A 26,592-nucleotide genomic window follows, 5' to 3' on the forward strand; every position below is an offset into this window, starting at 1 on the left:
GTGGTTGCTGAACAACTCCAAGCACGCCTGGAGGAAACGGACCATTTGGATCCCTTCCAATCGGGATTCAGGCCTCACCATGGGACTGAAACTGCCTTGGTCGCGCTGGTTGATGATCTCCGGCGGGCTAGGGACAAAGGTGAGAGCTGTTTCCTAGTTCTGCTGGATCTCTCAGCGGCCTTTGACACCATCGACCATAACATCCTTCTGGACCGTCTAGAGGGGCTGGGAGCTGGGGGCACTGTCATACAGTGGTTCCGCTCCTTCCTCCTGGGCCGTGTCCAGAAAGTGGTGGGGGGGGTGAGTGTTCAGACCCCTGGGCTCTCACTTGTGGGGTGCCTCAGGGTTCTGTCCTCTCCCCCATGCTTTTTAATATCTATATGAAGCCGCTGGGAGAGATAATCAGGGGGTTTGGACTGGGTGTTCATCAGTATGCAGATGACACCCAGCTCTACCTCTCCTTTAAATCAGAACCAGTGAAGGCGGTGAAGGTCCTGTGTGAGTGCCTGGAGGCGGTTGGAGGTTGGATGGCGGCTAACAGATTGAGGTTGAATCCTGACAAGACAGAAGTACTGTTTTTGGGGGACAGGAGGCGGGCAGGTGTGGAAGATTCCCTGGTCCTGAATGGGGTAACTGTGCCCCTGAAGGACCAGGTGCGCAGCCTGGGAGTCATTTTGGACTCACAGCTGTCCATGGAGGCGCAGGTTAACTCTGTGTCCAGGGCAGCTGTCTACCAGCTCCACCTGGTACGCAGGCTAAGACCCTACCTCCCCGCGGACTGTCTCGCCAGAGTGGTGCATGCTCTAGTTATCTCACACTTGGACTACTGCAACGCGCTCTACGTGGGGCTACCTTTGAAGGTGACCCGGAAACTGCAATTAATGCAGAATGCGGCAGCTAGACTGGTGACTGGGAGTGGCCGCCGGGACCACATAACACCGGTTCTGAGAGATCTGCACTGGCTCCCAGTACGTTTCCGAGCACGATTCAGTGTTGGTGCTGACCTTTAAAGCCCTAAACGGCCTCGGTCCTGTATACCTGAAGGAGCGTCTCCACCCCCATCGTTCAGCCCGGACACAGATCCAGCGCCGAGGGCCTTCTGGCGGTTCCCTCATTGCGAGAAGTGAGGCTACAGGGAACCAGACAGAGGGCCTTCTCGGTAGTGGCGCCCGCCCTGTGGAACGCCCTCCCATCAGATGTCAAAGAGATAAAGAATTACCTGACATTCAGAAAACATCTTAAGGCAGCCCTGTTCAGGGAAGTTTTTAATATGTAATGCTGTACTGTTTTTAACACTGATTGGGAGCCGCCCAGAGTGGCTGGGGAAACTCAGCCAGATGGGCGGGGTAAAAATAATAAATTATTATTATTATTATTATTATGGCTTACAGCAAGAAGCTTGAAGCATTGTAGAGTGAAGCTACTATTTATTACCACACTACGTACAGACAAAGGCATAATGGCATCTGTTCTCTTCAGCTCTCAGAGAACAACCAAAGTGAAAGTACTTTACAAAGTACATACAGTGGAAGAGAGATAAGGCTGTCTTCCATTCCCACAGTCTTCTCAGACACGTCCCAGACAGGCATGTGATTTATAACAATCTCACCTGCAGCATCGGACTGCATGAAATACTAACACCTGGGACGTTATCATAGAATTGTACAGTTGGAAGGGACCGCAAGGGTCGTGTTCTGTACAAAGCATATTCTCTGCCACTGAGCCTAGCAGCTCATAATTTCTCCAACATCTTAACCTTAAATATGACAGTATTGGAGGGTGAACAGTTCTACATCTACCAACTTAATGTGAAGTGGTGGAAACTGGTGTTTGAGCAAAAACTGACACCTAGGTAAGATTCTAGGAACAAATTTTATAAGAACGTTAGACGAGCCCTGGTGGAGCCAACCAGTGGCCTGTGTAGTCTAGCATTCTGCTCTCACAGTGGTAAGCCAAAATCATAAACAAAAGCAGTTTCCTGCTCATGATCCCATACTGCTGGCATTTAGAGACATACTGCCTCCGATACTGCAGGCCTCAAATACAGATCAAGCCCACATTATACAAATCTTTAACATTAATTACCGGTATGTTTCTGTTCCTATTAGCGGGGCTTTAAGCTTCAGTTGACCTAACAATAGCACATCTCTTCCTTGAATGGGTGTACTATTCACTTTTAAAGTACATATTTTGGTACCAAGGACAGCTCCCCTCTTAACAGGAGGAAGCTGCTTTCTTTGGCTAAGACAAGCGCTTCCCCAGCTATGGAAGTATCTGTATTGGGAATATAGTAAGAAGCACATCAAACAAGAAATTTATCATGAGTGTGGGGGTTTGGCAGTGCAGTAGCTGGTTTTGCACAGCAGTTATGCCTCCTGTTCTGGTCCTCCTTACAACCATTTGGAAATGAAAAATAGGGATTGACATAGTCCCTGTGTGGTCTGAAGATGCCAGACTTGCTAAATCTGCTGGCCTGACACTTCTGTTTGGAAATATTTTTAGGATCTTCATCTAAGGGCAAGAGGTGCCTTAGCAGCTTTGCTATGCCCCGGTTTCAACAATATGCAAGTAAATTGAGACAAATTTCTTCCAAATGTCCTAATGGGAATTGAAGTTCGATTTGTTTCAAGAGCTTTGCAGAATAGCAGGGGCTACAGAAGTTGCAGTTTCTCACTGAGGGATACCCTAAAAGCAGGTATCTTGGGGGATTATTACCTTGCTTATTAAAATAAGGAAGCTTTTTTAATGGTAGCCACCATTTTGCGAGATGCTCTGTGGAACAGCTTTTGTATTGATATCAATACAAATGAACCTGGAAACACAGATTGTGGCATCATGCTTTGCTGGGTAGGTTTCAGTTGATATAGGTCTGCTGAGTTTACCAATGCCAAGGTTTCCCAGAAGACAAGTTTTTGTCTACCGAATCTAGTTTAGGGGTTACCTATGCTTAGAGAAGCATAAATTAAAACGTGTGATTTAGATGGAAAAGTTATATGTCATCTTGATTACTATTTTTTAATGGCTCTTGACAAATGTTTTTACGTTGCCTGCAAATTTATTTTAGTCTGCAGTTCATGTTCAGCATGGTGTCTTGTTATTGTTTGCCTTTTTAGGAGCATAACAGCTATGCACATCCCCCCCCCCAGCACACTGTATAAACAAAGCAAAATTCTGATGAAGACTGGTTAATCTTAAATCAGTTCTGTATGCCAGTTTCCAGTGTTACTCATAACCAGAATTTAGGGGAAAGCAGGTACGATTTTCTCCCTTCTAAAAAATCAGCTCCTTGAAAAACGTGAGTTGTTGGAGATGGGGAAACACTGAAGTTGTTAGCATGTCTGGACCATAGCAATTTAGCCAGACAGGCTTATCACATAAAAAATGTGAGTAAACCTTACCACTTGGATAAGGACCCCACATAGGAGAATTTAGGCCAGGAAGAAAAATACAGTGTAGTTGAAACAGCTGGCCAAGCAACCATGTAGTTGTGGTAAGATGGTTGCCTGTATTCATCTTGCTAAGGTTGCAGGCACAGCCAAGTTCTTGCAGAGGTGTCATCATGTCTTCCTAAAATGATTTCAGGTAAAAAATATGGATAAAGTTCATACAATGGGATTTCATCACATTTTCATGGAGAGTATTCCGTAACCACGGAAGAGTTGTAGCTCTGTGGCTGAACACATGCTGTGCGTAACAAGTTCAATCCCACATACTGCCTGGTAGGGCTAATCAAGGCCCTCATGTGAAACCCTGCAGAGCCTCTGAGCGCAAACTCTACTGTCTTAGATGGACCAATGAGCTGACTCTGTAGAAGGCAGCTTTCTGTGTGCCGAAGTACCGTATTTTTCACCCCATAGGGCGCACCTAGTTTTTGGGGGGGGAAATAAAGGGGGGAATTTATTTTTCCCCCCCAGGCGCGGGATGCTCCGCTTTGTGCCCCGGGTTTCGGGATGCAGGCTGCTATCCGCAAGCCTAGGGAGCCCGGTGAGAACTCCCGCAGGCTCCCCAGGCTTAGGGATAGCTTCCTGAAGCCTGGAGAGAGAGGGGGGTCGGTGCGCACCGACCCCTCTCGGTCTCCAAGCTTCAGCAAAAGCCTGCTTTCGCCCCATAGGGCGCACACACATTTCCCCTTCATTTTTGGAGGGGGAAAAGTGCGTCCTATAGGGCGGAAAATACGGTAGCTGTTTTGCATGTGCGAAATGATCCGCAGAGTTGCCATACTCAAGGGCTGCTTTGTTTCTGCAGTAGTTGCACAGGGAGGAGAATTTTCAGCAGGTGGAACTTTGGCTACAATTGTCTATGCTGGTCTATGACCGTAATAAAGGACTTGACTTGACTTGGCTACCATTGCAGTACTAAGCTGGTTTCAAAGGCAGATCCAGGTGTTTTCACAAAGCTCCATTTGTAGTTATGCAGGGTTCTGTAGTTATGGAGCCTTACTGGGCCACTGAAAATCAGATGAAGTTTGAGCTTTGAAGATATAGCTTCCCCCCAATCCCTGAAAGGATTGTTGTGTAATCTTTGGAAATCTATTTTATGAGGTGTCTCTTTTATGTGTGCCAAATGCCTTTTAATCTAATGGGATAATCCTTTCACATCAAAATAATACAGTACCACAGAACCTTGGAAAGACCAGAGACATAGGTGGCACTGTGGTTTTCAAGTACCAGCATTTTCTCACTGCCTCCATCAAAACAAATCTTATAATCCAAAATATCTCAGTGGCAATAAATGTGTACTCCTCTCACAGTTTTCCCACGTCTGCAAATGCCTCTATTTTTAGCTTGACTGCCCTTGGCAGATACGATTTCCATAAACCAGCTTGCAAATGTGCATGAATGTTTTGCAGAAAATTAGACTATACTTCAGGCGGCATTTTCACACAAACAAATGCATGTTTTGATTTGCAAGGAAGATAAGCACTGATACTGTTCACTGTACAGTTAGAAGGATGGCATCACAATTTTACTAAACTGGTAGAGAGGAAAGGGGAAAAAACCTAATGTATTCATTATCACCTCCATTTCTGGGAGATAGAAGGAGCGACTTCATAGGCTGCAATCTTGGGAGTTTTTATTTGTAAGTTGCCCTGGGCTCCTTTGGAAGGAAGACTGGGGTAGAAATTTAATAATAAATAAGTTCAAGTGAAATAAGTGGACCTTTTTAGTAAAAATGTGTTAGTCAGTGGAATGTCAATGGAAGCATAGAAATTGCTAAGTTGAGCCAAACCAATGGTCTACTAACAGTCTTAGTGAAAAGTTCAGGGTATGTTGGAAATATGCACCTCCTGTTATTTTGGCTATCATGGCTAATAGATTGCTACAGAGAGATGCCCCATGGATATCACAGCATCTGTTGTGATTTGTGTTCATGGGCTTATTATGCATAACACAAAGTAGTAATACAGTGGTACCTTGGTTCTCAAACTTAATCCGTTCTGGAAGTCTGTTCCAAAACCAAAGCGTTCCAAAACCAAGGCATTCTTTCCTATAGAAAATAATGCAAAATGGATTAATCCGTTCCAGACTTTGAAAAACAACCCCTAAAACAGCAATTTAACATGTATTTTACCATCTAACGAGACTATTGATCCATAAAATGAAAGCGATAAACAATGTACTGCAGTCACACAATCAATCGATCAGTAGCTGAACTGGGTTCCACACAGTCACAAAAACAAAACAAAAAAGCCACAAAAACACAAAATAAATAGCAAAAACAGACAGAGCTCAGTGTAACACTCAAAATGGATGTGTGTCACTCACATCGGAAGCGTGACACTCAAAACAGAGCATGTTTGGCTTCCAAAAAAAGTTCGCAAACCGGAACACTTATTTCCGGGTTTGCAGTGTTTGGGTTCCAAGTTGTTTGAGTACCAAGGTGTTTGAGAACCCAGGTGTCACTGTAGTTATATTGGCTGCTTATCAGATTTAATGGATAACTCTTCTTCATAAGTATCAAGTCTTGCATATCCTTTCTGTGCCTGCTCCAGTTCTTCAGTGTCCTTTCTGAAGATGCAGCTAGGCTGGAATTATTTATATTTATGAAATTCTTCTGAAGTTTGAAGTATTTTATTCTTTTTAGTAATTAATCAGGATATGCAGGAAGAAGATACAAATAAATTTGTAGTGGGGTGACATGATCTCAAAGTCAAAAAAAGTGGGGTGTCCGCCCCCCCCCTCGCCTATTGCCAAACTGCCAGGAATTAATTAGTTTGATGTAGCGTTATGTGGTCAGAAATTGCATGAGGACTTGTTGAATTGTGTGCAAAGTCTTAAGATGCACACACTAAATTAATATCCCGGGTCAATATTTATCATGAAAAAGGCCAATAAATGTCATACTTTTGGGACCCTTAATGACTACTGTAAACAAAACAAGAAATGTGACAAGTTCTGTTATCTTTTGCACCTCAAAAAAACAGAAAACCTTTTTTCATTAACAATATAAGCCTACAGTTTGTCATGCTGGATTTTTTTTAAAAAAAAATGCATTTAACAACTATCTCCCACCTTTCTTTTATAATATATATTATTTAGTTTTGTTAATTTGAATTCTCTGAATCTACCCCCTACCCTTTGTTAATATATAAGTGAATTAAACAAGAGTATGCATGCATCACAGTCTTGGTAATACTTATCTGGAAACTTTGAAAGGACTATTGAAAATTACAGAAGAATTTGATTTGAATTGGAGTCTGTCTGGTTTAGGAGAAGAGTAAGCATATTATATAAAAGTGCATTGTGTTGCTCCAAGCTAGGACCAGCCTGTTCTTCACATGGGACGCCTACAATGTGATCTTCCCTTCAGTTAGTTTTGCTTTGTCTTGCAATTCTTGTGCTACTTCCTTGTTTATTGCCTCCTACCCTGACGCTGTTAATTATCAGTCCTCCCCCTGCCACCCCCCAGTGATGACATTTTTAAAAATATATGCAGGTTAAATGCAAAGAACACATTTAACACCATGACTAATTTGGCCCTGGACTTCTTTTTGCCCTCCCACCGGCCCCTGGGAAAACTTGCTGCTTACCACAGAATTGGTGCAAACGCCAATTGGACTTTCTCCAGATTTACATTTGCTCTGATTTAGCACTAAAGAGCAAGTTTTCTGGGGGTGGGGGAGCAGCAGGACAGAAGTAAAAACCTCTGACTCATGCCTAGACAGCAGAAAACCACATGGATCAATGCTTTCTAGGCATGAGACAAGAGGATGTGTACACAGACGTTGGTGAAACCAGAGAATCAAATCAACTTTGTTCCTGTTTTCTTCACTTTGACTCTAATGTCAGAAGTCCAGCTACATGGGTCTTGTGGCTCAGGTGGAACTCATGAATTGCAGCACGTGGCTGAACAGCAGATTAGCTTGATTCTTATTTCACAGCCCTGCCCTGCCCTATTTTGGCTCAGCAGTATCATAACCTGCTTTTGCAGGGATCCAGCAGCTTTTGAAACTTCTTTCAGCTTTAAAACTAATTTTCTATGCTGTTTTGAGAAACTCGGGTTCCATAAGGGTTTGACCGATAAAGCCTTAAACGGCTCAGGACTGCTTCTCTCCGTATAAACTGACCTGGGCTCTGAGGCCTTTCTTTATGTGACAACATGCGAACGGGCCTTTTCTTTAGTGGCTCCCTGTTTGTTGTTTATGCTTATTTCTGCTTTTATCTTGTGAACCACCCTGAGTTCTGTTGATGAAGGGCGGTTTATAAGTCAAATAAATAAATAAATGATAGATAGATAGATAGATAGATAGATAGATAGATAGATAGATGATAGATAGATAGATAGATAGATAGATAGATAGATAGATAGATAGATGATAGGAAGCAAGCCCCTGGGGAGACAGCCGTAGTCAAGCAGTTCTTGAATTTGAGCCAAAGTGTTTTAGTCAGGCATAGGCAAACTCGGACCTCCAGATGTTTGGGACTACAATTCCCATCATCCCTGACCACTGGTCCTGTTAGATAGGGATGATGGGAGTTGTAGTCCCAAACATCTTGAGGGCCGGAGTTTGCCTATGCCTGGTTTTAGTCCTCTCTAGTCCACTCAGTTGCTAATTGGAATAGCAGAGTGTTGAGTGTATAAATAATACTACCTCTGATTATATTTTCTCATTTCAGTCCTATATGGAAGACCACTTGAAGAACAAGAATCGCCTGGAGAAAGAATGGGAAGCCCTTTGTGCTTATCAGGCTGAGCCCAACGCAGCTACCATTGCACATAAGGAAGAAAACGCCCAGAAGAACCGCTCGCAAGATGTGGTAGCGTGTATGTACAGTTTAAGCTGGATTCATTACTTAATTGCTTTCCCCTTTGCCTGTTGCTGCAATTAGAGGAGGAAATGTGTCGAAAGAACTGTTATCAGCCACTCTGTGCAAGGAACAGTTAATATTCCTGTGGCCCACCTTGTTGTCTTGCTGTGTGCTTCAGACTTCTCACGGTGGATGCTTCTGCTGCTGCTTCCAAAATATGCGTTGCACTACTTCCCAGCATGTTGGGCAAAAAAATTCCAGGCATTTCAGTGGGTTGGACTAGATGACCCTCGGGGTCCCTTCCAACTGTACAATTCTATGATAACAGCAAGTGCCGTTTTGCGTAAATGACATTTCATTTCGACAGCCTCATGGTGCCGTTTTCGCGCATGGCTTTTGGACACAAATACCTTTATCCAAAAGTGCACGATGCTCTTGGCTTGTATTAGAACTGTTAGACCCAGTCAAGTGTATAAGCACCTGTTGGTTTTGATAGATGAGCTTACAAGGCAGCTGCTCTCCGTGTTGGGCCGAGGATGGAAAGTGAAGCCGAGAGTAGCCATGGCATATATGTGTTTTAAAAGTTTTTTGTGCTCTTCATGCGCAGCCAAAAGCAGCACATTCCTATTCCATGTACCGTATTTTTCGCCCTATAGGACGCACTTTTCCCCCTCCAAAAATGAAGGGGGAATGTGTGTGCGTCCTATGGGGCGAATGCAGGCTTCGCGGACCTCTCCGCAAGCGCTCCTGCATGCCGGAGAGTTGCCTGCATGCCGAAGCCTGCGCGCGCTGAGCTCAGCACGTCCAGGCTTCGCGGACCTCTCCGCAAGCAGCGGGAGCCAGCGCTGGGCTCCCACGGCTTGCAGAGAGCTGCCTGTTTGGGGGCTGGGGTCGGGGGAAGCTCGGGCCCCTGGGGGAAAAATAATTTTTTCCCCTTTATTTCCCCCCCAAAAAACTAGGTGCGCCTTATGGGATGGTGCGTCCTATAGGGCAAAAAATTTGATACTTGCTTATTCTGGTACCTGTATTAAACATTCTGTATTGTATATCAGACTGAATACACGTGGCTGTACCATGAGATCGACACTATTTATTAAATTTCATCAGCTACCCTACATATGAACTTGGGGTGAAAATCCCTTTAATATAAACCTGTTATTATTGGCAACAGTCTTTAAGCACTGTTGTGTTCATACAGAGAAGGAACACGGAAAGGTTTGGCATCACTAATGCCCTTGCTAAGGGCTACTGAACCTGAAGCACAGTCTATATTAAACACTGCTGTGTGTTTTTAAGTGAACTTGTTAGACACCAAACCATTTTACTGATTTATCTATGTCGTGAGGTTTATACAATGCTTCATAATAATAATAAAAAACCTGCTAAGCTGTTTACATAAAATGATATAAAATAGTCATTTGAAAATACTGATAAAATCAAACATTAAAATCATGTTGTCTTAAAATGTATCAAGCTATAAATAAAATCAGTAGTTATTTTTTCAAAAAATATATATGATAGACTTGTGTAAATAAAAACAATTTATTTTTTTAGCAGGCGCTGAAAACAATACAGCGAAGGCACCTGCTTAATAGCAATTATTCCTCAGCATAGCAAGTTCCATTTCAAGAACAATTTTTATATGGTTCTTAACCATTTAAATCAGTCTTTTGGAAATGTCTATATTTAGAAGCAAGTATGCAAAAAAAAAAAAGGCTGAATAATAGTGGTCTGTTCAGAAATGCTCTTTGAAAGATCTATTTTAACATAAATATGAATGAATACTGATTTAACTTTTTTTATTTTAAAAAATCAGATGATCATTGCAGGATATGTTTGAAAGCTGAAAACAGTCACGACAACTCGGACTACATCAACGCAAGTCCTATTGTAAGTATAAAACAAACAAAAATACTACTTTGCCTTTTTGAAACTAAAATGGAAGAAAAAGGTTGATTGTGATGCAAGTTATAATAGCAATTTATTGAGTCCACATGGTGACATCCCTCCAATATTTCCCTTCCTGTGAGTTTCTGACCAGCAGTTTGCCTGCTTCTGATAGCAGCTATATACAATGGGTGTTCTCTCAACAGTTGTATTAATCATTTGGCTAAGAATGCTACAGTGTGAGAGTTTAGATAAATGGGGAGTTTCTGGGTGGGAGAGTAAATACTTGCCCAGCTTCCTGCAATAGGTTTCAGTAAAACTCCTGATATCTTGGGATTGTTCTTTCTGTTCATTATCATTCCCATAGTTGTGGGAAGAATTGCTTTTCCCCATTGACAAAATATTGTTGGTAAGGTACAGCGTATGCCCTCTGAAACAGCATCTATCTTGAGGAAAGACATTGGGATCACCTTAAAGCCAAGTAGCCATTTTGTATTTATTGTACGGCAAAATTGTGTGCCCTGATAATTTAGACTGGCAAAATTTGTGACATTGCAGGAAGTGAACTGAAGCAGAATCAGAACTTTGTTTTGTTTTCTTTTCCTTTCAGAGTTCACAAAGGGTAACTGAAATCTAGTTCCATTTCTCACATCTCAGTCCAAATTCTTCCAGTCATTACAGCTTCACACAAATCAAACTGTGTTTGGCCAAAATAGATGTTTCAATGTGGCTTCACTGTGTGTCACACAAGCTGTCTCACAGTCCTTGGTAGTTTCCAAGAGCAAAGTATGCTATAGGGTAACATCAGAATATTTTAAAATTCTGCTTCATTCTTGCTTGAAGTGTCTTTATTGACAGGAACAAATCTTGGCTTTTTAATGCCATGATTGCCTGGTAATTTTACTGGTTCCATATTTAAAATGTGTTAACGATTTTCATGATATTGAAGGTAATGTTACTTTGTAAGTGCAAGATTAGGAGTAAGCTTCAAGTCCTCAGCGGAGAACTTGCTCCTGTTAACTTTCATACTGATGGGCTAAAAACATCTCTTGTTTGTTTTGAGAACCTAACCCTAGTCTAGCCAAGAACGGATAGGAAAGGCTAATGAAACGTAGCAGATGTGCGGAGACCTGAAATAACAGTGGTTTGATCTTCTTCACCAACTACAAATAATCTTTTTAAATTCAAAATAAATAAATGAAGTGGTTCAAAATTGAATAGCTGCCAGCAATTACCCTGCCAATAAAATGGCATATTTGATGCATCTGTGCCACGAAGCCTTTGGATGTGAGGTGAGAATTGCCCTGTATTCAAACGGAAAATTAATAACGCTAGAGCTATAAACTATGAATTGGACTAGAAAGTTTTTTTTTATTTCCACTCGCCTCCCTTCAGCATGTGAGGGGCTTGATGAAGCCGGAGTGTAATATAAAGCAATTACATTCAGGCCTTGGAAAGGGAGGCTTCCAGGGGTGTGCGCATAGTTGTGTGTTTCCAGCTCCAGGGTCAGTGGTCCAGCCTCCAGCTGGGGCTCACTCAACCTTGGCTTGAGTCTAAATGAGTAAAGCAATACATGCTGAGGGAGCCCTTCTTTGCACCAGACAATGCGTTGGCCACCTGCCCACATGTTTCTTTCTCGAAACTGCTTAGCAGCCCCCCCTCCCTGCCCCCACTTTCCCATCCCTCCCAATACGTTGTGAAAACCCAGGGGGTTTTTTGTGTGTGTTTTTTTTACACTTAATGCGCTCAAAAAGCAACAAGGCCAGAAATCTGCAAAGAGATCTTGTTGATCGTTGTTGTTTTTAATTACTATTCCAATGCGAGGATGCTTAGAGATTCCTTGGAATAAAACTGAGCTGGAAGTCCTCTTTCCTGTTCTCTGAAATAACATAAAATACCGGGGTAATAACTCTGCTGCCAGCGGTTGAATGAAAAGCTTGCAATTACAGCACAAGGAGACCCTGACTGTGCAGAATAAAACTATGATAATTACATCTGTCATATTTGTACTTTGTGCTCATTAAATTCCAGGGAAACCATCCAGTAGTAAATAATGTGCAATCTTTGTTTTTAAATCAGAGGTCATGAAAAGTAAATGGGAATTCTGTTTTTTCCTCTTAGGGTGTTGGAAGGGGGGGGGGAGCCCATCAACTACATTAACAAAAACAAAATAGCACCTACCTTTCAGCTTGCTTATTACTGAAGCCACCAGCCTGAGGAATGTGATTAACATGACAGTTTGCTCAAACACAGCATACAAATTTTTTATCAGTGAGAATAGATTCTGAAATTTGTAATGACATTCAAAACCATATTTATTTCATTCCGTTATCTTTTTCATTTTTTAAAGAGGGTTTTTTTTAAAAAAGGTGGGTTTTTTAAAAAGAAAGAAAGAAAGGCATGTGCCAGTCATAATAATTATATGTTCTAATATACTATTAATATATTAGTCATAATTTTATCATCTCCTGTGCCATTTTTATTTTTAACAGAGGAAAGAGGTGATTCAGTAGTATTATACCTGCTGAAAGTCATGTGTGTGGTGGTTTTAAATATATTGCAGTGTGGAAACAAAACTGCCTCCGAGCTTGCCTGTAGTTTTAAAGAAAATTAATTTCATAGAGCTTTTGGTTTTATGTGTTGGTTTTATGCGCATTAAGTTTAACCATGCATTTAAAATAAGTATGCAGGAGGTCAGGATAAATTGAACAGCCAACACACATGCAGAAATGAACTTAGCTGGTTCTTAGCCACAAATATTACATTGCTCAAAGCCAAAGAACTAAATAAAAGAATTCTGAATTGTATGTCGTGTCGCCACAATAACTGGGAAAATACAGATCTAAATTGGCATGAAGCTAGTTCAGTTTAAGTGGAGTCACACAGAACAGATACATTGTTTGAATGAGATTTTATCACAATAAATAATGGCATAATATCAAATCTTTTCTTATTATTCCCTTGGTAAGCGGTGGAGCATTGTTTTTATTCATATCTAGATTTTTTTTTAGTGCAGAAGCATATGCATGAAGTTTGATAAAACAGAAGGATAAAATAACACTGTCTCTAAATATAAAAAAATGAATCTTTTACACATTAGCATTTTTAGCATTTACTTGGGGGCAGCATAAATATGCAAAAATAATTGACATACATATTTTAAAAATTCAGATAGAATTGATTATAGCAATGTATTTGTATTCAGTGTGGTGTTCTCTAGTTTAGGAATTGTCAATCAATTTTAATTTGGGGACAGGCAGGGAGAGCGCTTAGATGACTTGGAATTAAAACATCTTAGGTTTAGAGGTGGTTTGATCTGATCCCCTGCAGGAGTTCTCTTCTGATAAGTTGGAATGAGGCAGATGGTTCTTTTGGGCGTCTTTCGATTATTCCTTCTTCCTCGTATGATACCAGAATCAGAGCTGTTAATTTTGCTTTGGTTCAAGTGATCCTTAGTCACATGTATTATCATGGAAACTCTGGTATGTGGTAGACTAGCTCTCTTCCTGGCTTGCTGGAGCAGCTGTGAAAAATGATAATTTTGTGAGAAGCAGAATATATGTAATTATACATTTTTTTAAAAAAATAGTCAGACTCTACCAACTATATCTGTGTAAGTTTTTTTGAAAAAAAATATAGTCTAAACTTCCTAAACCGTTGCAGATCAAAAAACGTTGATATTTGTGCTAATGAGCCAATTATTTGCTGTCTTATTCTCTAAAATGAACTTTGTGACCATTTCCGATTTATCTATCTGTAGTGATAATTTCTGAGTGTACAGGAAGAAGCTGTGCTTTGATGTTCAAGACGTTTTGGCACAACATACAGATTTCATTTAACAACACTTCTCCATTGTTTCTGTGCTCAGAATATCTAGATGCCCTCAGGGATTGTTCAGAAACTTTACTCTTAAGCAGCCTAAACATTTTGTGCTAAGCTTTTATTGGTTGATGTTTCCAGCTGGGTTATATTAGTTAACGTGAATTTGAGCAAATTGATCTCAGTGGTGCTAAGATCCCGAATGACCTTCAGTGGTTCAAAGGATTTGGCTGAAAGGTTTATTCTGGCATCAGGATAATGTTCCAGCTTGTGCCTTTGCTCCACTGATAGGACTTGACTCTGGTCTTTGGTCTGATGGTACTGCTGCTTTTTGACTCTTATCTCAGGACTTCGCCCATGCCCCACCAGCGTAGAATGAGGCATGGCTGAGACAAATGTGACTGACTACCCAGGGCATTCACTGCCTGTCAAGTTTACCCTTTCATGTTTTTATCCTGCCCTTTTCTCCAGGGCAACGCACATAGGATTTCCCTCAAGTCGCTTTTATGGATGAGTTGGTTTTGAACCTGAATCTCCTCAGCCCCAACTCAGTACAGTGGTACCTCGGGTTACAGACGCTTCAGGTTACCGACTCCGCTAACCCAGAAATAGTACCTCAGGTTAAGAACTTTGCTTCAGGGTGAGAACAGAAATCGTGCGGTGGCAGCAGGAGGCCCCATTAGCTAAAGTGGTACCTCAGGTTAAGAACAGTTTCAGGTTAAGAACGGACCTCCAGAAAGAATTAAGTACTTATCCTGAGGTACCACTGTACTTTCCCCACTCCTAATGATTTGTAAGTGGGGCAGCAACTTGTTACTACACTGATGATGATGATGATGATGATGATGATGATGAAGAAGAAGAAGAAGACTTGGAACCTACTCTGGTCATGCATCATCATCATTTTTAATTTGTATACCATCTTTCTATCTTACAATACTCAAGGCGGTTTACAAGCTGAAGAAACAAAAAATGTACATCTTATAACAATCTAATGCACTACAAAAATGTGATAATAAAACAAAACTTTAAAACAAGCAACCTACATCAAAAAAGTAACATTCAACAATTTCAATCAAAAAAGTAACATTCAACAAGAATAGTATAAAATAATAACATATAATAGTTAAACAGAAATCCACTCAACAGTTACAATAAATAATTTCTAAACTATAGTCAATAAAACAATGGCAAGCCACAGTACATAAAATAATACAATACAAATTGAGAAGCAGAGACTAGAGGGTGGAGCAAGGCAGGTGGAAGGAGGCCTTGCCTGATGGAGTCTCTCCCCTCACAGTCCCCTTGCATAACTTTAAGGCAAGCTCAGCATAAACACACCAGTTCCCGGAGAGGAGATTGTGGCCGCTTTACTTCTCCTGTGATTCTGCTGCGAGCTAAGCCATGGTTTGGCTTAGCATGTTATTTGAAGCTGGGCTTGTGGCAAACCGTGAGCTGTAACCAAGGTTTGCTCTTAGGTTTTCAGCTCATGGTTTGTCAGTGCAGCAGGAGGAAGACCAGAGGTGAACTTCTCTATGTCTGCTTCCTTGTACCGTTTGTGAACCATCTTCCTGAGCAACCTGAAACCTTTCTCAGAACTTGCTTCTCACCTGCTTGCCTGCCCTGGTATCACCTAGATCTGATCCTGTTAACTCTTGCTTGCCCATAACCGCAGCCAGCCCACCCGTGAGGCAAGGTGAGGCGACTGCCTCTACAAGTGGCCTCTTAGTGAATAATAGGCACTGATAATCTCCTCCCACACCTAGAGAGGAAATGGCAGGAGCTGCTTTTGGGGGTCTGCTGGGATATGTGCCTGCCTTCAAACATTGGGCAAAGTTGACTTTATTCCCTGTCCTTATTCCCAATGTAGATCTTCACTCCCCTTCTTTCCTCCATTTTATGGTTTGCCTCAGGTGTCTTGGGCCAGCCCTGCCCATGCCAGACCTAGCAAACTAGATTGCCAGCATCCTGTTGGAAGTTTAAGTTTCATGCTGGTGTGGTTTTGTTAAGTGTCCTAATAGCAACCTGTACCCAGGGGTCTTTGTGTTTGCAACCATAATAAATTTTAAAACCTCAGTACCAAGTGGAACAAAACTAGACAGTTTTCCACACATACCTAAGTATACAGCAACACTTTTGCTGCCATTGTGCATGTTATTATCATGAGATCCAAAGTAGTTTAATAGGCTGTGCATCTATTTAGATCTTTGCATTTCAGCTGAACAGAGTGAAAATTGTGAGTTAATATCCAAATCCTCCCAAATATATTTAGCATTGGGAATTTTAAAACACGCAAGTTAATAAAGGCATGCATTATTATTTTCAATTAGTTTAATCTTGGCAGAGGTCTGTAAATTCATTTATTAGCAGAGAAGAAAGCTTTTTTTGCCATCTTGGATATCCTCTGAGAACATACGCACGCTAGGCAATGCCAGTTTTTAGTGAGACTGATAACCTTTCTCCTCTTTGTTTTGCTCCGCATCAGTAGAAGACAACAGGCAATTTAAACATTTACATTCATTGAAGTGATATAATACATGCAAATTTGAAAGTGACCCAGCTATTTTTTCATGCAAACTAGTAATCCTAACCTGCATGTGTCTTCTCCATAGCTGCTTTCTGCGCACCAGAATATAATAATTGCAAATGTCTGTGTTATTGTTAACTTGATGATACGTTTGACCGATCTTTCCTCATTATGATGTCTGTAATGCTCAAGCTGCAGCTTTCTGACAACAGTTGATTTATACTGTAAGGCCAAGAGTGGCCCTTTCCTGATTTATCAAATAGTGGAGGGTTTAGAAGTATTTCTTCCGTGACAGTGGCACTCACCTCATCACTGATTCAGCTTGCCTATTCTCTTTACATTGTGAATGAATACACACAGCTTCACTTCCCCCCCCCCCTTTCATTCACAAAGTTCGCACCATTTGAAATGTCAGCATAAGGAATGGAAAAGTAGAAACAAACAAATGCCATGTAATCCAATGTCTTGCCTACAAGGGCAAAGATTTCTACCAGCCTACAGTCCAGGGGCAGCTATGTGATGCCCTCAAGAGGTTGTTGGGACTACATCTCCCATCAGTCTCAGCCAGCATGGCCAGTGATCAGGGATGATGGAGTCCAGCAAGATCTGGAGCACACCATGTTGGCCACCCCAGTTGTAGTCTATCCTTAACCGCAACATTCTAGTTTTCCATGTGTAAGGGTCCGTTCTCCCCCAACGCACGCACAAAAGCGTTTTCACACTTGCAAAGTGCTGCCCGCAGTCTGAAATAATCCAGTGCAGAAATGGTTTTAGTAATGAGCTTTTGTGGTGATGAGCTGCTTGCCTGTACCAGGGGTGGTTAACCTGTGGCCCTTGAGATGATACTGGAGTGCAGCTTTGTGGCATTCCTGATCTTTGGCCATGGGAGTCAGAGTCCCAGCAGCATCTGTTGGACCAACACTCCAGACATGCCATTTTACCCATGAGAACCCCAAGATCTACCAGCCCAGATAGACTTGTATCTGCTAAAGTCTTGTAGTTGGGGCAGACCTGTGGGTTGTCACAGGATATTCTGACCCAGTGGTATTTTTTTTTTCAGTGCTAGAACTGAAGCAAGCTCACACATAAAAGTTTGCGCCTGTTTAGCGTCCTTCATTGAGGCAATCTGATTTAGATGGGAGAAGTTGTTTTGCTCTTGCTATTTGGCAAGCACTTGAGAGAAACCCTACTTCAAATTACCAGCAGGTGCCAAACTACCTTCCAACTACCGCAGTGTAGACTATGCCTTAGGCGACACGTTGCAGGCTGCTTCCATTGCAAATGATGTCCAGTGATTCTAGGCTGGTTAGGCCACCGCATCTCCTTCCTCAAGGCCAGTGTTCCCTTTACCTGTGCTCCCATTTTTTGCCTTGGGATGTGTTTCAGGAGGGAAAAAGGGAAAGCTGGGTTATGAAAGAAGCACAGCACTTCCAAATGTGGTCATGTAAATAAATGAATGTGACCTTCTCCTTTGGATATGCTAAAGTTGTTAAATAAAACAAAACTGAATCATTATCTACTAGAAGCAGCAAGCATGTGTTGCAAATTATACTGGGGTTTTAAATATATATATATAAAAACGTGTTATATTTTATTATTGTGATGTGCTTCATGTATCTGTTTTTTTGCCATTTCCTTCAATCATGGGAGCCACCCACTCAAATGAGCAGTGACTAGGGGAGACCTGGAACTACACAACTAGTTCCATGCTCTCAATGTATATTTTGGCCTGTGGTTCTTTGAACAGTAATACACCCTAATGGATATTATGTGCTGCATTTGAAATTATGGAATCTGCTGTTGCTATTGTTTAACAATCAGGAGAAATCTTAACCAATCTGCTTCAAATCGCCTAGAGGCATACCAAGAGGTGAAATTATGGGTTTTTAAGAAGCAGTTTGTGATACCACATGGGAAACTGATATTCAAAGAAAATAATTTAGAAACTGCACAGCACATCCCCAAACCACTGGATGTGCCTAAAATAGTTTTTTTGGTCCTGGTCAATGTACAATGTGTTGAATCCAGTGGACCACAAAATATGAAATGTGGTGTTGATGCCCTGGAATTGGTTGCAGCCAAGGTCCAAAAACTCCTGGCTGAAAATACTACCAATCATGTAGGCAGAACGACTCCACAAGTAAAAGAGAACTTCTGAAAGTAATAAATAATCCAGGCCTGAGTTAGGAATCTGTGATTGTATCACCAGATTTTTAAAAACAAAAATGGAAATGCAGCACTGGGGATATAGCTCCATAATTTCATTCCAGGCCATTTCCCCAAACAAAACCCCATGCTGCTATGTGTTACACAGGGAAATCACAAATACAAGCATCTATAATTTTTCCCCGGGGGACAAACAGCAGTACAGGGGCCTTTTAAATTGGAAAAAGTGTGTGTGTGTGTGTGTGTGTGTGTGTGTGTTAAAAGCACAGCCAGCAAACACACAATTACAACCCCATTAAAAGTAAAACCAAACAAGTTGGAAAATGCAATCACGAATCTCCAACCTAACAAGTGGTTCCGCCTTAGAACGGCTGGCTTGTGTTTATAAATGTTAATATATTGAGTGTTGCAGGATGCTGTTATCTGCTATTGCTTAAAATTTTGATAAAACTTTTTTTTGGGTGGGTGAGGGTAGATTCTACTGCTCAGTACAATTTAGCACTTGTTGAAATAATTGAGAGTTGTGCTCCTGCAACTGCAAGCATAATGTCAGCCTTGTTCATGAGTGTGTGTGTGTGTTTTAATTCTTTCTAAGGATTACAATCAATGGGTTTTTTGCTGTTTTGCTTGTGTTTAAATTCCCATCAGCCAATCTTGTCCTTATCAGGAGAATGGGGCCAAAGATTTAAGACCAGAAAACCCACCCATCTGTTTGAAAACACTCATTGTAACGACCTAATCCTATTTACTCTCCTAGCTTTGTTTCTGAGGATCTCTTTTTTCCCTACTCAGTCACTCTTTGAAATAGATGTAATAATTAAGGTCTTTAAACAGAACTTCTTTTATTGAGGGTTAGAAGCCTGCATTTTTAAACAAACAAACTGACCAGAAAAGGCCAGGATTGAGTTTGTTCTTCAGTTTTGGCTTGTTTCTAGATGCCCTTGAGTGCTATGACAGAAATGGAAGAGATGCTTAAATGTGCCCGGCATCCCTAATGCCCTGCATTGAGAAATGTTTTGAATTGGCTTGTAGGTTGCTATGAGACTGTAAACCCCGAGTAAATGCTTTTTTTTTTGTCAGCGAATGCTCCTTAAATAATTTCACGTTACATATTTAGAACATAGATCGCTGATCTTGTGACATCTTAGTATTAGACGACACATCCTGTTCTGTCGGAGAAAGGAACTCTTATTCTGAGGAAAGGAAATAACACACTTTTTCCTCCTTTCAAGAGAAGTGCTCTCCTAGTTGATCAGTTCACTAATGCACTGCAAAATTGCTATTTTCGCTGTTTTGTGGCAATTTTCTCTGCCTCTTTGTTCATATTGAGCACTGCATCTAATTGCTTTTTCCTTTTTCAGATGGACCATGATCCTAGGAACCCTGCTTATATAGCTGCTCAGGGCGCCCTGCCTTCTACGGTCACAGACTTCTGGCAGGTAAAAAGCCTTTTGTTGAACTGCTTTTAGGAACATAGGGAGGTGCTTTACCCTGAGCCAGACCATTGGTGCATCTAGGCTAATATTACCCTGACTGGCCGTGGCTCTCTAGGGTTTCAAATGGAACATTCCCAGTCCTAATGGAAATGTCCGGGATCAAACTTGGGAAGTTCTGCATACCAATCAGATGCTCTGCTGGTTCATGCTGCAGCCATCCTTTCACAATTGCATATACATTTCTAACTACATCTTAAGCATAACAGTATTGCGAGCTGCAGCAAAATGCAGGGTTGTAATATCATACATGTAATATTAAAAACCTGCACTGGGTTGGGTATAGCTATGGCGGTGATTTTGTTTGTGGACAAATGGATTCGGTTCAATGTACACTCCGCAGACGTGCAAGCGGGGTCTGCGTGTTGGGGTGAAACATGCCCCTACCCATCACATCACAAAAAGGCCGAAAGGTTCTCCTGAAGGACCATGGAACAATTTTTGCTGTGCTGAATGAGTCTGTGTGTGGAATCTTAGCATGCCAAGTTGAAGCAAGCCTGGGCTGTGGGAATAGCATGGATATCCACAGAATTTGAGGTGACAATTGGGTTGTCAAATTTGGGGTGGGAGAAGGGAGAACAGAGGTGAAAAATGGTTCCTACCGAGGATCTGCTGAGAAGAGAACATGGAAACCCCAAGGAAAAGTAGCAGTCACTCAATTCCTAGCAGAAGGTTTAGGGAAGTGTGCTAAGATCCAAATGTGGCTTTATTCCTATCTAACAACATGTGCTCAGGGCTGGAAAATGTCGTTTGCTTGCCACTAATGCAATTTTCTAATTTTTCAAGTACTTTGTAATGTAAGCATAGAGCTGCTGAAAACCAGATACTTTTATACATCAGTAGGACTTCCCTCTGGACCCAAATAGGTGCTTTTTAAAGTTTAGCATTTCATGTTACATAAACTTTTTTCCATTAAATCCTTAACTGAGTTGGGGGCCTAAGAAAGGAAGGAAGGATGGATAGAGGGTCGTATTCACCTAAGTTTTACTCAGAGTATATCAAATCCATTGAAATTAGTGAATATGCCTCACTTAGGTCCTTTAATTTTAGTGGGTCTACTCTGAGTAAAAGTTAGTTGAATACCACCCAGAATATTTGCAAGTTCTTATATATGTGTGTGTGTTTCAGACTAGGGGGAGGTTCACACAAGGGCAGAATCCCAAATCCTGTCCACTGTTTCATGAACCAGACAGTTGTTGCTTTTTGGAATTTCAGAATTCCAATACACTTGCAAGGTTTAAAAAGATTTAAGGTGGGCCAAACACAAATCAGCACCCTGTGTCAAAAACAAAGCAATAGTTCACCTCCTCCACCCCATAATAGTCTTACTTAAGTCCCAGTCTTCAGTGTGTAGCTGGAAATGTGGAAGCAGAAAAAAGATACCCTTTTTCCTTGCACTTTGCATACCAAGCAAGCTAGCAAGCTCTGGATTGCACCCACACACACACCCCTCTATTGCAAATGGGTTTTTCTGGCACCACCTTAACTGAAGAGAATGGGCAGCAGATTTGCTTTTTGTTTTGCTGTGCTTTTCAGATTCTGCCAAGGTAGAAAACCTTGAATTCTTTCGGGGTGGGGGAGTGGGGTGGATTCTGATTGCAAAATAAGGAATACTTAACACCAAAAAAACCCCCAAGTTGCTCCACACCAAAGAGGTATCATTTGAAAGCCCATGGTATCCAGGTAGCACTGATGCAGGTTGATGGAACCCATTTTCCCATGGGCCCCTGTTCTGATTATGAATTCAAGGCTCTCTTGAAGCCCACAGTAAGAGCAAAACAACCCTACTCGGGAGTAGATCAGCCTCGTAATTGTGAATGGGTTGGACAAGAAGGGAAGTTTATGGGGGAACCAAAATATAACCTGTACCTCTCTATCAGTGGGGTTTTACTTAGGGTTGCATTAGGTTAGTGCATGTTAAACCCTGATTTTCATAGTCAAACCAGTGCTCTTCTCCTTGTTTCTTTGCAATAATTTAATAGCCAAAGTCCATAAAATTGAAATTAGGATATCTGGTTTGCCTGAGTTAGGAAGGGTAGTTGTAAGTAAACTTGCTTTTTAAAGGCTGATCCTGATGTTGCTTTTCAGTCCTATGGAAAGCAATATCCATGAGCTGAACATGTCCCATATCTTACTATTTTCAATGTTCCCTAAGATTTTTTAATGTTGAATTTGAACTGGGGAACCTTTGTGGGAACCTGTCTTGCTAGTTTTGAAAGAGCTTCATAGGCTGCCGGTTTACAAGACCAGTTCAAGATTCAAGTCCTTACCTGGGTGCCAAGTTACTTAGGACTGCATAGGAATCTAAAGGAACCCCTCCTTGATTTCAACCCTCCTAGATGCTCACTTCATCCGCTGAGGTCTTCAACTGGGCGCAGCTATAGTGTTCCACCTGTAGAACTTCCTGCTCCAGAGACTTTGCCCAGGATCAGCTTTGCAGTTATTTAGGCACCAGTGTAAAAACAATGAAGTCAACCAGGTGGCAACAGAGGTGATGAGTAAGCAAAGCTAGGGTGCTTCAGGAAAGCCTTTCTGGAGGCTACCGCGGAGTGAAATAGCCCTTCAGAGTGATGTCTTGCCTCCTGGAGAGTTCTGTTCTAATGACAAAGTTTGCATGTTGTGCTTGGTATGAACTTCAGGGGGTGCTATAAAGTCTCCTGCTGCCTCTCAGACTCATGTAATTGTGAAGGCAGGATCTGCATAGCTGCAGAACATGTTGAGGGAAGCATCTGTCTGAGGGCATGAGCAAGAGAACCTTTAGCAGTAGGGGTGGGGGTTTCTCAGTCCCTTGGGCTTCCACCACCTTCACCATGGAATTCAGTGGTTGCTTCCCAGAATGATCCAAACTAGGCATCTGCCCATTGTCAGGGTCCAGGTCTCCTTTGGTCATAAAGAAGTGCTGGGTCCAGGTTGTGGGTATGAAGCTAGATAAAGATTGAATGTTTGTCATGTCGCAACCTGCATGCAAGCACAAGCCCATTCAGAACTGAGGCCCACAGGTGGAGTCCAGCGACATCTGTTGGCTTTCTATGTGTACAGCAAGATTATGAACAAGTGATCCCAGAAGAGGTACAGTTAGGTGGCAGACTGCTGTGTGCCTGGATTGGATTCATTTTAAAAGAGAGTTGAGGGAGGTTCTTCTACGTTTGGGGTAGGAGATGGGAATGGGAGACGAATACAAAGAATGTTTAATGCAGATGTTTAATAGCATATTATATTAGACATCCATCTTCAGTTAATTTGTAGCAGTTAGTCTACCTGGTCAGCCATTACAAATGTTCCGCTTGGTCCTTTGAACATATATTCTTACCGAAGAATGAGGGCACCACAGACTGGCCTTACTGTGAAGCATTTGATTCAGGAAGCAGGCGTCAAAGTGATGATAAACTGTATAAATAAAATAAATACCTAAATATTAATACTAAGTTGTATTTTTCCCCAACATCAATTATTATTGCTAATAAAATATTAGCTTAGGGAAAAGGATAGGAGAAAATGTTGGGGAGGTGGGGTTAATGGGGAAATGGTATAGACATCAAAGTGTTAAATATGACTGCAATATCCTAGAATTCCATTGTTGGAATTCAGTTGTGGCGTTGATAGCATTGAGTGTCATGCACCTCATAACATGACTTGGAAATAAATATGGTACCCTAGAGTAACTTTGAAATTGTTTGTTGAAATTAACTTTCATTTGGATTTATGCTTAAGGAAATTTTCAGAGATTTGAGGAAGTTCCTCTGTAATGAAATGCTGCTCTCCCTATGTCTTTTTTTCTTTCTTTTTTTTAAGCCCATGGAAAAGGGATGCCAAACTGTAAGGATTCCTCTCCCTCTCTCTAAATGAGTGGGCTTTCATAATGTTACACTTGGGTGGCACAAGCAACTGCTGGATGATTAGTTTATGACCTAGATCATTGTGTTTTTATTGCACTCATAAAAACCGTGTTTCTCCTCATTTTCGTAATGGCTTCATTGAGCTTCTATACCTTCTAAAGGCACATTAAATCGTTATATGATAGAAGCACAAGCTAGCCTGGCCAATTTGTGGTGGGGTTTCATTTTTTCTATAGTACAGATACAGTTAAAATAAAAGAGAGAGAGACTGTAGAATTCTATGGAGCAGAGTGTATGAACTAATGTAACTGGCAGCATCTTTCAATTCAAGGTTTCGCTGAAATTAATAAAAACCCTCTTAAGGAAATAGAAAAACGACCCTTAGTCGTTATTCGTTGCTTTAGATCCAACATACTATTTTTGCATTGTTAAGAATTTGCAGCAAGATTATTTATACCCTGTGATTTCAGTGGAACCAGGAAATCACTTTGGGAATACGGGGTCAGCATAGAAAGTTTTACTCTTTCCAGAGAGACAGGTTTTACAATAAAAGTGTGTAAAAGTAGTCTCTAGCATTACAATATACCTTTGTCTTCGTCTTAATGCTATCCAAAATTTGTACAAAGGCTTTCCCCCCTTTTTTCCTTTTAAAAAGAGTCATTGTTGTGTAAATAAAGCAAATGAAATTAAGGTAAAAATAAATCCCTGTGCCACAAAGAAGGAAGCTTTTAATTGAATGTAACATCCCTGTGCTTCTTATCCGAATGCCCCCTTTTCTTGTTTACTCCATTTACATTTCAATGCAGTCGCTTATAAATATTTCTGCGAAATAAACGTAACCCTTTGCAGTAAGTCCAATTTCCTTTTCATGAGATAATTTTGTATGCTAATAAAAAGACAATGAAAATTGCATGCAAATATAGCATCAATGTACACCACAATAATGAAGACTTTTCTTGATTATGCAGCTCCATATTAATTCAGGAGGGTTTTTGTTCAACAACAGGCTGTTTTTCCAGCACAGATATACTACCCTAGCTTGTTTTGTTGCTTCTATGAATAACATCTAGCAGACCTTTAATTGAGAGTGCCTTAGATTCTTGTTTGCTTGCTCTGGGGCGACACTACATTATTAAACAGTCCCACGGTTGAAGTTTCCTTGTTATCATATGTTCATGGTGATATCTGTATATTTTGGGAAAATATAGCCCAGAGGGTAGGTTGCATTATATTTTATTTTACATGTATTTCTTGAAAATTTTATGAGTAAAATCTGAAACCTGTAGTGTCGATTTTTGCTACTGAGTAGACCCATTGACTTGTTGTAGGATGATTCATTTGGGATGGGAGGGGAGAATAAGTATTACACCAATACCACTCCAGAAGGCAACTGGTTTTTGTTTTTCTGTCTGCTGTTTTTCTAGCATTAATATGACAGCTCAACTGATTATCTTTTAACATGACAGGCATCTAAAAGAAGCAGCATCTCTCTTTGACTTAGCATGACAGATTTTGCTGCTATTTTGTTAATTGCACACATCCATATTGGGTTTGCGTACTGCAACCAAATATGATGCAGCAGACTTTCTACGAAAAGCACTATTGTTTCCTCTGTAAATTGGGAGTGTGAAAGTAGAAAAAGAACTGGAGATAATTGTAAAGAAAGGCATAGAATTTATTTTAGAAGTATTTGGAGGGATTCTTTGGAGATTCTTTAATATTTCATGTGAACATGCAAAATATGACGCTAGTTTATTCAGAGATTTGGAAGCAGCTGCAGAGAAAAGTGTCTAATGAAAATGAAATACATTTCCTGTGAATGGAATAAATTTCGATTGTGTGTCTGAGTGCCGTAATTATACATGTCATGCAGTAATTAGGCAGTCACAGTGTGGCCACGGTGTCTTTCTTTGTGTGCAGATGGTCTGGGAAAACGGCTGTGTCGTTATTGTCATGCTGACACCCCTTGCTGAAAACGGAGTCAAACAGTGCTACCACTATTGGCCAGACGAAGGGTCAAACCTCTACCATATCTACGAGGTACTTAAACAAAATATCTGCTTGTAAACCTGACAGTAAGTGTGTGGATTGATTTCATACAGAGCAAAATATTGCTTAATGGGATTTGACCTGCAAACTGAGCTGAGGTCTACCATAAAATGCAATCTTGTGGTTCTTGAATCATTTCAGCTTCATTGAAAATTCTATGCATATCTTGATAGAACGGTTAGCAGGAAAGCAATTCTGTGCAGATTCTAAATATATACATGACCAAAGAGGTTTGAAAATTAGAATGCGCTCTCTCTCTCACACACACACAGATGCACACACATTTAAAATACAAATAAGGAGGGAATTAAAATGTATACATTATAAGAAAATATTGTGCCTATAAATATTTAACAGCAGCTGTAGGCTCCACACCCTATCAAAAGGCCTACCTATGATTTTGATAATTAAGCTAATTTTTGTTTAGCATTTTTTCAATTCAGAACTGTAGATGTACATAGCTGCGACACCCCAAATAGCACAATGCACTGAGGTGGCTGCAGCAATCTGGTCTATCTTGCTATAAGACCAGGCATTGTGACTCTGCTATAAAAGCTTACTAAATA

General features: G+C 41.0%; 1 protein-coding gene and 1 long non-coding RNA gene across 5 annotated transcripts in view; one reads left to right on the plus strand and one right to left on the minus strand.

Annotated features, from left to right (window-relative positions):
- PTPRN2 (protein tyrosine phosphatase receptor type N2) overlaps nt 1-26,592 on the plus strand; it is a 604,238-nt gene that overhangs the window by 542,824 nt on the left and 34,822 nt on the right. The window contains exons 15-18 of the mRNA XM_081882780.1: nt 8,118-8,265; nt 10,066-10,139; nt 20,010-20,087; nt 25,898-26,017. Coding sequence (XP_081738906.1) covers nt 8,118-8,265; nt 10,066-10,139; nt 20,010-20,087; nt 25,898-26,017 — 420 coding nt within the window. The remainder of the gene's footprint in view (nt 1-8,117; nt 8,266-10,065; nt 10,140-20,009; nt 20,088-25,897; nt 26,018-26,592) is intronic.
- Nucleotides 12,529-26,592, minus strand: part of LOC309353395 — a 140,749-nt gene continuing 126,685 nt past the window's right edge. Inside the window, exons 5-6 of one of the 4 annotated variants that reach the window (XR_014161794.1) lie at nt 22,412-23,281; nt 12,529-13,659 (exon numbers count right to left, since the gene is read on the minus strand). This is a non-coding gene — a long non-coding RNA (uncharacterized lncRNA). Of the gene's footprint in view, nt 13,660-14,823; nt 14,913-20,093; nt 20,644-22,411; nt 23,282-26,592 lie in introns of those variants that run through there. The other 3 variants (XR_014161796.1, XR_014161793.1, XR_014161795.1) reach the window with 3 other exon arrangements.

Source organism: Podarcis melisellensis (assembly GCF_964234715.1).
Source record: "Podarcis melisellensis genome assembly, chromosome: 12".
Classification (NCBI taxonomy): Eukaryota; Metazoa; Chordata; class Lepidosauria; order Squamata; family Lacertidae; genus Podarcis; species Podarcis melisellensis.